At 39.3% G+C, this 12,809-nt stretch overlaps 1 protein-coding gene across 8 annotated transcripts in view; it reads left to right on the forward strand.

The window, feature by feature from the left end:
* PTPRM (protein tyrosine phosphatase receptor type M) overlaps positions 1–12,809 on the forward strand; it is a 470,229-nt gene that overhangs the window by 146,898 nt on the left and 310,522 nt on the right. For all 8 annotated transcript variants that reach the window (XM_082045023.1, XM_082045024.1, XM_082045028.1 and 5 more), the window contains exon 3: positions 5,282–5,547. In XM_082045023.1, the coding sequence (XP_081901149.1) occupies positions 5,282–5,547 (266 nt within the window). The remainder of the gene's footprint in view (positions 1–5,281; positions 5,548–12,809) is intronic.

Consider the following 12,809-nt stretch of genomic DNA (forward strand, 5'->3'; position numbering starts at 1 on the left):
GTGGTGTGTTTTGGTTTTTTGTTGTTTGGTTGGTTGGTTTGTTTTTTTTTTTTTTTGTTTTTTTTTTTTTTTTTGGTTTTTTTTGGTTTTTTTTGTTTTATTTTGTTTTGTTTTTTTTTTTTTTGTTTTTTTTTGTGGTGGCTACGAACCCTCTTTTGTTGTTGTTGTTGTCAAAATTAAGTGTTTACTTCTGTATTTAGTTTATCCACATGCTTTAGACGTATAACCTTCTGGCATAGTATTATTTCAGCAATCCGTTTACCTGATGCCAATAGTAAAAGTTGAAAAAGAAAACTTCTGTGTGACTTGACACTGAAAAGAAGTTGACTAGATTAGAAAAAAATTGTGAGAAAGATTTTAATGGATTCAATCCACCTTTTCTTTATGCACACGGTATGGCTTTAAGTAAAATATATATAATGATTTCTGTCTAATGATTATGCCTTTTCATTACATATTAGTTTTCTTTTCTTGTGGGGAAATCCATAGTTAAAACTAGATGTAAAAGCTGAGCTGATCTTTATCAGAATTCATATGCCTGGAAAAACAGATACTGCCAAACAAAATACTGAATTCCTTTATGAGATGGCAGTTTTTCAAAGACAAGGCCTAATAAAGGGTTAAGGCACCAAATGGGCACTGCCATGAAGTTTATTACCTGTGTTTTGTTTTTGCTTAACCTTCGTCAGTCCCCCCCAGAACAAAGAGCTCTGATATCTGAACTTCAGATTTGCTCGTGTGTTAGTGGTTGTGTGTACCTGAGACTTGTGTCAACGTTTCACATTCATCTGGCCCATTGAAAGAAGAGACTTAAGCGTTTATCTTCAGAAAAGCAGTGATAGCTGTTCTAGGCAGACAGAGCACTTTCTTGTATCTCGAAAAAGGATGCCATTCAAGGATGAGTCATGTTGCAGATGTATCTAGATACAGTTTTTCTTCACTGGGTGGCTTAAGTGGCTCTGCATTGAACACACTGATTTTAGATAGCTTACTGTACAGGCACCTTGGGATTTCATTCTCATGCACACAAGCTGTGGTTCATGCCCGTGCCTGGTGCAAGAAGTCTGTTCTCTTCTGAAACCAGTCTCTTGCAGTTGGATTTTCCTGGATCTGTCATGTAGATACCTACTTTCTTCAGGAAAGACTTCCTTAAACACCATCTAGAGGCTATGTTTAGTCTAGAGCAGAAGTTACTGTGTTAGATACAAAAAGCTATTACATGTTACTTAATCAGCTCTGGGTTTAGAAGGTCACGCTAGATGGCCAAATATCTGTTTTTCACCTCTGTTAAAGTTGCATGAATGAGGGTGCTGCTCTGGGTGTGCTGGAACAGAAGAAAGTGCAGCTTCTGAAAGCATTAATTGTAGAGACCTTCCCAAGTGGGAAATCAAATTGCCCCAAAAGACCCTACATGATGTAGTTTACCTGTCATGGCACTGATAAGCGTTTTATATCCTGAGACTCAGACGACAGTTTAGTCAAACAATTAAAAGGGTGCATTTACATCCTACTCCTTGCCCAATGAACCAAGAGCTTACCAGACACTTTCTAGCAGAAAAATTAAACCAGCACATCTAAATGACATACTGCTGCTTAATTTAGTTCTCTTTAGAGATTCCCTTTTCTTGCAAAAAGAAAAGTAGGATTTATTCTGTTTACAGTTACATTTTTCTGTACTTTTCAAACAAAGGAGTTACAGACAGATTTTCAAAATAGGTTAACTATATTCCTTTTCTTAATCCACTGATAATTTTTCACATGGTTTGGTTTTGCAATACCTACTACATGAGTCAGGATGCTATAAGCAAAATAGTTCTTAAAAATATTCTGTCAACAACTGTAGGATTCTTAGCAGCACTGAATGTAAAACTAGTTCTAAACTTTAAGGTGGCTAAAAAAAGATGGGTATTACTGCATGGTGTTCTCAGCGGTAAGATTTAAAAAAGCTTGCCAGTTAATTTTTAGTTATTTCCTGAGTGCTCTAAGTGTTGTTTTAGTAACTTAGAAAATTATAACTATTTTAAGGGGGTTACATTTTAAATTTAAATAAATGAATTGAATGGCAGGGCATGTCCTATCTGATGGAAGGAAAAGTTGTTCCTTTCCTGCCTATTTTAAGTAAAGTTCAATGTGGCTAAATTAAAAAATTATTTGCTTCCTTTTTGTACCCCCATATATTTTTGTGGGCTTTATTTTTAACCTCTTATTGTGTTACAAAGATGGAAAAACGTCTTATAAGTAATATAGCAGGACTAACTCTTATTCTAGCTGAGTGTCTATTCTCACCCTTCAGCATGTTAGTTAATAACTGAGCAAAAGGATAAAAATGCAAACAGGGGAATTTTATACTTCAGTCCACCCAAGACCACAAACACCTTAGGAGCCATCATATTATAGAAAGTATTGGGAATACCAAAGTCTACTAACTTGATTAGTCTCCTCTGTATAAGATAAAGACAAGAGTCTTCTTACTGTCTTTGTGGAAGTAAATTCTATTCTTTCTGCGTTGGAGTATTTGAAGATGTTTGTATTACAAATCAAAAACACACAGGGCATTCTGTATGTAAATGGGGAACTGTTGTGACAGGCTGAAACAGCATAAGCACATGTGAAAAGTAGTAATAAAGAGTATTCCTTCCTATACTTCTGCCAGTGGGTTAGGAGCAACATTACCACCTCTTGGCCGCTGTGTCTAGAATAGTGGATGTGTGTGTGTGTGTGTATGTCCTTTTTTCTTCTGATTATGGCCTTCCTACATTTCAGAATATTGAAACACAGCAAGAAATAAAATGTTGCAGATGTGTGACATGCATTTGAGTGATATACATTTGAGTAGAGTGTAATCAGAAACTTGTAGAAACCAGTCCTTGCATGGAAAAGCACGGGGATCTTGCCTTATTTCCTTCTGCTAAATTAAAAATAATAATTTTTCTCTAGGAGAGTGTGGAAAACACATTCAGTGACTTTTATCTTGTGTTAGTAATGAATAGAATTTGTCTCAATATGTTATAGTAACTAACAGTCTGTAAATTTAATACAGAATAATGCCTTTTAGGAAGCAAAACATTCAGAACCTATGTATCATGATTAATTTCAATTTTTTGTCAATTTTACAAACTCAGATATGATGTCTACAATGAAAATTAATGAGAAGTTATGCTTGATAAATAATTTAAAGTGACTGCAGAGCTGTATTATTGAATAGTTAAAGCTATTTAAGATAAAGATGCAGTCTTGACCAAGGTTCTGTAAAAACATTCAATTTCAAGGAATTACTTCAGAAGTTGCATCTTGTTGAAATTCCAAGGCCTCGTCACCTATCAAAGTAAAAAAAAAATATAAAGAAAAGTTTTCTAATATTTGTTTGAGAAGCGTGAGTGCTTATCTCTTTATAAGAGCACTTAGCTATGCATTTATAGAATGTACCTGTAATATACATTTCTTGACTTCTATGAAAAACGCAGGGTTTAAGCAGCCTAATGTATTTTATTGATATGTTTTCTTTCCAAAGTAGTCTTTGTGTTGAATTTTATTTCCTTCTATGATATCATAGTATATGTATTAATAGAATTGTTGTCTTTGGGTTTGTTCAAGCCAGAAATCTGAATACCTTGAAAATCATGTTGTATTTTTCTAATGTAATATGCCTATATAGTCATTCAAGTTCATGTGAGAGTTATTTGAATGTAACTTTATTTGAACTATACCTTTAAATATTTTGTTTGTTGTTTAAGCTGGGATGATAGTTTAAAAATCACCTCTCCTTCCCCTCCCCCAACATTTTTTCCTCTGTAAAGCTTACTAATTTGCTGGGTATTTTAATTTGTTCCTTCTTTTCTCAGCTCTTGAGGCCAGGAAACAATTGTCACACTTAAATCAGTCAAGGACGTAGCTGGTGATGAGCTAGAGTAAGGCTAAGGAATTGAGAACACATCCCGCATTCCACCATCTGAGCACATATAATTCTTCTCAGTTTTATTGTGACTGGTGTGATGGATTGACCCTGGCTTTACACCAGGTGCCCACCGAAGCTGCTCTGTTGCTCCCCTCCTCAGCGGGACAGGGAAGAGAAAAGAAAACAAAAGGCTTGTGGGCTGAGATAAGGACAGGAAGATCACTCACCAGTTACTGTCATGGGTAAAACAGATGACTCAGGAAAATTAATTCAATTTATTACCAATCAAATCAGAATAGGATGAGAGATAAAACCAATGTTAAAACATCTTCCCCTCACCCTTTCCTTCTTCCCAGGCTCAATTTCATTTCTTCAACATGGGTACTTTGCACAGGCTAAAGTTCTACACAAAGTGCTCCAGCATGGGTACCTTCTACAGGGTACAGCCCTTCAGGAGCAGACTGCTTCAGTGCGGGTCCCTCAGGGGGTCTCAAGTCCTGCCAGCAAACCTGCTCCAGCGTGGGCTCCTCTCTCCATGGGGCCATAGGTCCTGCCAGGACCCTGCTCCAGCATGGGCATCCCATGGGGTCACAGCCTCCTTCAGACATCCACCTGCTGCAGTGTGGGGTCCTCCATGGGCTGCAGGTGGAGATCTGCTGCACTGTGGACGTCCATGGGCTGCAGGGGCACAGCCGGCAGGGGAATCTCTGTTCCGCTACCTGGAGCACCTCCTGTCCCTCCTTCTTCTTTGACCTTGGAGTCCGCAGTGCTGTTTCTCTTGCACATTCTTGCTTCTCCTTCCCGCTGCTGCAGTTGCTGTTGCACAAGGGTTTGTTTTTTGTTTTTTTTCTCTTCTTAACTACATTATCCCAGAGGCTCTACCACCATCACTGGTGGGCTCAGCCTTGGCCAGCAGCAGGTCTGTCTTGGAGCTGGCTGGCATTGGCTCTGTTGGAAATGGGAGAAGCTTCTAGCCGCTTAGCATCTTCTCACAGAAGACATGCCCGTAGCCACCGCGCCACTAAAACCTGGCCACACGTGGGTTTTTTTGCATGTAGAAAAGCTTGAATAGTTGGGACCTACAATCTTTTAACATCTGTAGATTCAGTGCAGTGCAGGTCATGTCAGTGTTCTTTTTTTTGTTTGTCTCTTCCTTTCTCCAACTGTAAAATAAGGTTTCTAATGGTTACTAGCTTTGGAAAGAATCTTGAGATTCTCAAAAGTAATTTGAGATTAAATACCTACCTAATACAAACTGCTGTTATGTTAGTAGCAACAGAGCAGAATTATTGTTTTTTTATGATGCTTTAATACAAATCATCATATTAGTGAGAGGAAAATGAAATAAAATAAAGAAGAAATTGAACTAGTGAATTTCTTTTGCAGGTTCTTTCATGTTGGTGAATACATCCGGGAGATTTGCAGGACAGAAAGCTCACCTCCTGCTGCCCCATCTGAAAGAAAATGATACGCATTGTATTGATTTCCACTATTATGTTTCAAGCAAGAGTGGATCTAGCCCTGGCACTTTGAATATATATGTGAAAGTTAATGGTGGTCCTATTGGTAGTCCAGTCTGGAACACATCTATCACTGCAACTTGGAACAAAGCAGAACTGGCAATTAGCACTTTCTGGCCCAATTTCTATCAGGTATGTTTTACTTTTTGTGAAACTTTGTTTCTCATAATAGCCACATTGTTATTAATCATCATTTTGATTTTAAATGAAAATATCTTTCAGTATGTTCTGTTGATATTTATCTTATATTTTTGTAGATGATGCTACATTTTTTACATGTGTTTATATATTAATATTTACATATATTTATAGAAATGTATAAAATGTATGCACACACACACGCTTTAAATGTGGATGAAATAATTATATTGAAACAATTTAGAGATTTTGCCATTGATTTCAGTCAATTACCTCTGTTTCTCTACAATAAATTCACTTATTCTTTCAGTTCATTAGGGATGCTGGAACTGATTGCCAATAGATTTTATTGCAGTAGATTCTTCAAGTTTGATTTAGATCAGCAATACTTGTTGCTTTATATCCAGCAGAATCCTTTGAATCCTCAGTTTGAGTCTTCAGCTGGAATACAATATTTGTTCTGTCCAGTAGTAGTCATAAATATAACAGTAGCTATCATAGCAATGGGCTTCTGATTACATCCTAAAGATTTAGGGAGAATTTAACTTGACAGTTCCTTAGAGTGCTGCTTTTATGTAGGAAAGCTTACAGATTATACAGTTGTTTACTGTTGTATAGTGGTTCAACAGTTTTTCTCCTTCTTCCCATGGAAATAAAGTCTATGTCTCCACAAGCAAGAAATTTGGTGTAGTAAGAGCAGACCAGTAGATCAAAGGTGTTATTGAGGCTTCTCTCATCTTCACTTGCGGTTTGGAAATTTTGATTTGGATTTTATTGGGTCCCCTGTGCTGAGCATTGTCACCATACTTTATGGATTGAAGCTTTCTGAATAAAAGCTGTCCCAAAGATGGGGGTTCTTTGACTGCAGACCTCCCTAGGAAGTACTATGTTGTCATTCCAGAGTGTCATTCCACAAGGTGACAGCATCTCAATTTCTACATGAGTGCTCTGACTATCAGTGGCAGAGCCTTGGTTTTGTTCCTGCGTGTGTTGCTCAGGGTGACCAGGTGTTTGCTGTCCCATCATACTCTCATTATGAATTTGGCACTGTCCACTGCAAGGTACTCTAGGGAGTTATGGTAGACTGCAGCAGCTGATCTGTGTGGAAGTCTCAAGTGAAGTGAAACCTTTCCTTTTGAACCCTTTTTAAGGAAAAAAAAAACAAGCTGAAGACCTTTCTGGAGTCTTTTCCTCTGTGATTGGCTCACCCACAAGGGACAGAAAGTCCTGGTCCAAAAGATTAATTTGGAGTGCCAGGATCATCTCATCCTTGAAACAGGGGTACCTGGCAGTGGATGCAAAACTTGCAGACCCAAAAGAGCACACTCATTCATTTCCTCTTGCCTCTGATAGTGTGTTCCTAGGTTGTGCAGGGGGTATTGACAGGGTCCACATTTGCATCTGTGCTCTGTCCAAGGTGGATAGGAATTCCTACAATTGCATTGTCAGGGATTCCTGGAGGGGATTCATGGTAAGTTTATGGACGTCTCAGCAAACTTCACTGGGAGGACTCATGATGTGAATCTCTGCTAACTGGCCATGTACTCAAAGAAGAAATACTGGCACCTTTTCCAGAAGAGCAGGCATATTAGCAGAGGTGAGGTTCACTGTGTACTACCGGCCAGTCTGGAGCATGAGGCTGTATCCTGTTCACGGAGTTCAAGCTTGGCTTAGCCATACCTTTACCTCTTGCATGGTGAAAGGGCAGGATGTATTTTGACGCTTGTCAGAGTTTAAGGAGTGTATGGATGACACTCTTTAGTCTTATGGTTTAGTTTTAGGTAGTCCTGCAAGTAGCAGGGAGTTGGACTTGATGATCCTTATGGTTCCCTTCCAACTTGAGATATTCTATGATTCTATGATGTTACTTCAAGACTGTGGGCCACACGTTACTGATCTGATGTCAGTGTTGAGAATACCTTCCGGTGATGCAAAAGAGCCTTTCTGTTGTGGCTGAAATGAGGACCAGTCTGTGTCGTTAGTGTCAGTAGATGGTGGGAGAACAGAACATCTCACAGACGATGTCATGGCTGACATCAGGTATAACTCTGGGTGATTTGTAGTATGGGATCTACCGGAGGGGTTTGTGAGCGTGCTGCATGGTTCAGGAGTGCTATGTGGTGTGTGCACTTTTTGCAGACACTGGGTGAATATGTGACTGTCGCTCATGCCTCAGTCTGTACTGTAACGTCTTCATCTGGGTTTGGAGTGAATCAGTAGAGGAGCTTCTGATTTCCTTTCTTCTGACAGGAATCTGTTTTTTATGGCACAGAATTGCTTTGTGAACCAGAACTCAGTTAAGACGAGGATTGTGCTTCAAAATGTCACTCTAGCTCTGAACCAAAATGCTAATGTGGACAGGGGAATTTTAATAGAAGCAGCCTTGACTCTGACTAGTAAATTTAAGCTAAGTTCACATGTTAAAGAAAATACAGGCAAGCTCTGACCATTTTAAATGTTATCAATATTAGTAATAATCTGTGTCAGATTTCTAACAATGATACATCTAACTGATATCTGAGTAACATGCGTATTTGGCCATAGCAACAGAAAGATAAACTTTCTGGTGCACTTTATCCTCGAGACCTATCATGTAGACTTTTCACCCTTATTCGTAGGTGAACCCTTATATGCTTGGATAGTATACTGCAGTTTAACAAATTACCGTGCATCAGCTAATATATAATAGACACCAGAGTCTGTCTGTAATGGATTCCATGTGCTCTTTGCCTCTTGAAATATAGAAATTTTTACGTAATCTTTCTTTCACTGAGGAGTATAGTAAGTCATTTTCTTTTCATTTGCGGGATATGGTCTGAAATAATACCTGGTTAAGTATTGCAATTTAGCTAATGTGCCAGAATGTCTTATACTATAGTCATATCTGTGGCAGTCCAAGGAATCAGTGTAGAATAATGTAGCTTCACTGGTTTCACTGTAGATAAGCTAATTTATTCTTGAGGAATCTCGGTCTCCATTTTGACAGCTTATGGTCATTTGTCTCCATTTTGGTTGCCTCCATCCTCTGTGGTGCAATTTCCTCACTCACCCAGTGACACTTAAAATTTCTCATTGTTTCTGAACTCTTTTCATCCGTTTTCCCGCTTTTTCTTTGTCACAGAGTCTGTTTTGGAGGGAGGCAGGAACTTAGCTGGAAGCAGCTGGGAAAAGGGCAGGAAGAGGAGAGAGGGTGTATATGGGTCTTGTGAGAATCTGTGTCCGATTTAAGTGAGAGCTCAGATGACTACATGTGTGGCGGGAAAAGGCAGAGGACCCACCTGACAGGTCTCTAGCATCAGTTCTGTTTTCTACACTGCTGTTCATCTGATTCCAAACTCAAACCTCTTTGGGCACAAATCCATGAGTTTTTCACATAACCTCCAAAATGTACAAGACTTCCTCCCAGGGATTTTCTGAGCCCATCTGATATTATTTAACAAGATGTAGAAAAGGCCACCAAGGTGTATGAAGGTTGGTAGTTTCCTGTTGAGTAATCTTCAGGAAAAGTCTCAGTATTATTAGATGAAGGGACAAAGCAATGTAATCACGTGATTTTCTTTGTTGTGTTTTTAAATCACATAGCCATACCCATCTGCATGTTTGAGAATGCCTTATAAGTCCCTTCCATTTATAGGACACCTACAAAGGTGTCTAGCTGCAAATGAAACCACAATGTACTACAGAACTCTGAAGACAAATTATGTTGTAACATTTCAGTGTTATAATATTTATACAATTCAGGATGCTTAAAAACACAGTGGTGTTGGTCTGTTTTGCTGTTGATTCATGAAAAACATTGGCTAAATAACTCCCACTAATGGTAGCTGACTAGAAATTAGATGGTGTAGTGTGGAGTGAATTTTAATCCAGCTTCTAAAGATTTATTTGTTTAAACCACGTACTATTAACACATATATGCAAAGCGTTCAAAAGATTTAATAATTAACAGTATTTTATTATTGTAGCACTAGTAATGCAAGCTTGTTAATACCTTTCATGTTGGGTTTCCATTTAGAATTGACTCTTTAGAAGTACAGTCTCTGGACAAAGTAATTTACTTCTTTTAGTATACACTTTTCTTTTTACTGGGTAACTATTTGTGTAGGTTTCACCCCATATGAAAGCTGTACTACTTATATAAATCACAATGATAACCTGCAAGTAACAACACTAATTGAATTTAATTACTGCTTATTTAAACTTAAATTGTCAAGTATTTTGGTGATTAAGGATATACTTAATTCCATAATTAATGGTCTTCTAAGTGCTACTACTTAACATCTGCCTTTGACTTTAGGGTATGTCTACATGGCAGTCCCATTATTGATTACATATAGTTGCAGGAACATGGGTTCAAGCTGCCAAACACCTTCTGAGGGTTGAAGGTAACTGGCACAGCTTGTTCTTTCCTGCTGTGCCTCCTGGTCTCTGAGCTATTTGTGTCGAAGTAGCTGGTATATTTCTACAGGAGCTAGTCTTGTTTTCTATATTATAAAGTCCCTTTAGGAGCGCTCCCCTGAGGGAGCATTGGCTTCCTCTTTTTATCATTGGTCACAGGAGAAATTACTTGCTTTGCTGAGCTATTGTCTACTTGGTGCATGGTAAGCAAGAGCATCAAGGAGTTTATCATCCCATTAGAGACAGCCTGCAAACAAAACAAGTCTTTGCATAATTGCCAAGACCTTCACCCTCCTCCTTACTTGTATAGAATTAGGATGTACACAGAAAAAGAGGATTAAATGCTATGTAGACTTTTATGGGTAGTGGTGAGCTCATTTTTAGAATATTGGCAAGCAGTTTCTGCAGGTTCAGAGGCTCTAAAATTGATGCTTTGAGATAAAAGTCAGTCCTGAAAAGGCTGCTCCTCTAGTGAGGAGAGGGTGGGAGGGTTTTTTGAGGTTTGTTTTTATTTTCTTAAAAATTTTGATTATTATTTTTTCCCCTCATTTGGATCTTATAGGAGGAGCAAAATCTGTTGATTTCAAGGTTGTTTGTTATTTTCTCTGAAGGGTGAGGGGAAGTATTTATTTTTCTTTTTTCACCCTAGACAGACCAGAACAACTAGTAGCATTTAAAATATATTTTCTGTTTTAAAGTTTTGGAACTTTTCAATATGCAAAATGCCACTACTGGGCTGAGCCTGGCGAGCTTGCGTTTTCAGCTCCTAACCCTGCAAGCAAGCAAATTGGCACAGCACCATCCCCCTATCAGTTTTTATATTTTGAATTATTTGCTTTGTACTTTGCTGGGAGTCAGGCATGGCAGCAGTGAGCTGAAACAAATCTTGATTAAATAAAGCAACAAACACTACAGTTTTAAAATCCAGAAATGGAGTTGAAAGGATTAAAAATAGCTTCCCGTGGAGTAACGCTGTTCTCTATGCCACTGCACCTTCTTTAAACATAAATTGCTATGTAACTGGAATGAGAAAATGGGATAAGAGCCTGGCAGGTAATTCCTGATCTTTTTTAGTAAGGACACAAAGGAGTTACATGGTATCACTTCACACTGAGATGAGATTTACCCTTTACCATTCTGACACTTTCCCCTGTAAATTAGGAGTTTAGGGAATGAAAAGCAGAGCATCCAACCTACCTTTTCAAATCTGGATTTAAACTTTAATTTGTTTCATAACCTGCTTTGTACATGCTTTGCTTGAAGTTTGGCTCATGCAATGTACTGAAGTCATCAGCTAGGAAGGAGAATTAAGCTTCTCATGCAGCAAAGGTCAGGCTCACATTCTGATGTGTTGTGTGTGTTGCCTTCAACTGCACGCATACGGTTCCTGAACTGCGCTTTGAACTCAAAAGAAACTTTGAAATGCATATTGCAATTCGAATCACAACCCTGTGTCAGGCATCTTAAATAGTTCTTCTTCATTGAACTGGGTGATTTGGGAATAGTTATTTTGAGAAGGGTGCACCGGGGCAGACCGCATACCTAAATTTAAAAGGCTCAGCGGGCTAAAAATGGCTAAGAGTAAGAAGGCGTGTGCTTTTTGTCGTACGCACAAGGCTTTGTTATTTTCTCCTGTCCCTTGTTCCCAAGAAAGCTTCTGGGCATTCAGTAGAGAAAGGTAAGACAACAGCTGGTTTAAAAACAGAGAAGAAAGAGATTTAATAAGCCTTAATGTCAAGAGCTCAGTTTTCAGTGTTGCTCACCTCTAAGAGGTTTCTTTGGAATCTCAGGTTGGCATCAACCACCAAAACGTTGATTAATGTGCTTGAGTGCACATGTGAGTGCCAAATTGTAGTTGTGTAGGAGTAAGAGGTGGGGAGTGAAACAGCATAAGGCGAATTTCCAGTCAGGGTGGCCTGATCATGTTTTGGTTAGCCCAGGTCAGGAACCTCCCTTCATGTGGCTCTGGCGAGGCAGCAGTTGCTGTGATCATGCCCCACTGATAAAGCAGGCAGTAGTAGGACAAGTCAGAAGGGGGAAAAGAGCTCAACCCACAGGGGTGCAAAACGTTGCCAGTTTTCTAGAGGGAGCCTGTTCCCAACATCTTGTAAAATACAGTCAGAGAAAGGCGGTAAGGCCCGGCAGGTGGAGAGGAGAGTCAGTGCCTGTTGCAGGCAGCGACTGGTCCATCACTGCACACTCACTGGGGCTGCTGGCGAGCAGGACTGCAGCCTGACATTAAGCAGCTTTCATCCTACTCCTTTCTCCTTCTTGTTTTTCGCAAAGTTCTATTTTTAAGTCGTGTGAAGTAGAGAGTGTTTATATTAGGTACAATCCACCTTTTGACTAAAAGCGTTGTAATTTTGCAACAACAAAGGCAGGAATTCATGGAGTGAGGTTGTGCGGCAACAAAAGCTGTTTATTTCTATTGTTCTTTGGAACAGCCAAGTTATCTTGGGCTGCACATTTTCAGCAGTAAGCATTTACGTTGGTGAGCAGACCTCCTTTCTTTGTTCTTACGTAGCAAGGGGAAGTGGCAGGAATGAAAAGCTAATTTTGCTCTTCAGTGAAGCAGGGAGGCTCAGGGACAGTGCGGTGCTAAGCTGCTTCTCTGGTTCCTGTTTGGCAGCCCTATGAGGGAGAGAATGGTGTAAAACAGCTCTCGGGCCAATGTTCCGCAGAGTTTTTCCTGAGCAAATGAATTCAGTGTTTTAACCAGTTGTTTCCTGACTGATAAGGTGGTGGAATAATAGGTGAAAAATCCACGGGCTGCCCAGCCTGACAGAGCTGGAGTGTCTCTGTTTCCCCTGTGTTTTTTTATGTTGCCTGCAGGTATTGCGTCAGCCGTGAGGAAGGGC

Source organism: Streptopelia decaocto (assembly GCF_964273445.1).
Source record: "Streptopelia decaocto genome assembly, chromosome: 2".
Lineage (NCBI taxonomy): Eukaryota > Metazoa > Chordata > Aves > Columbiformes > Columbidae > Streptopelia > Streptopelia decaocto.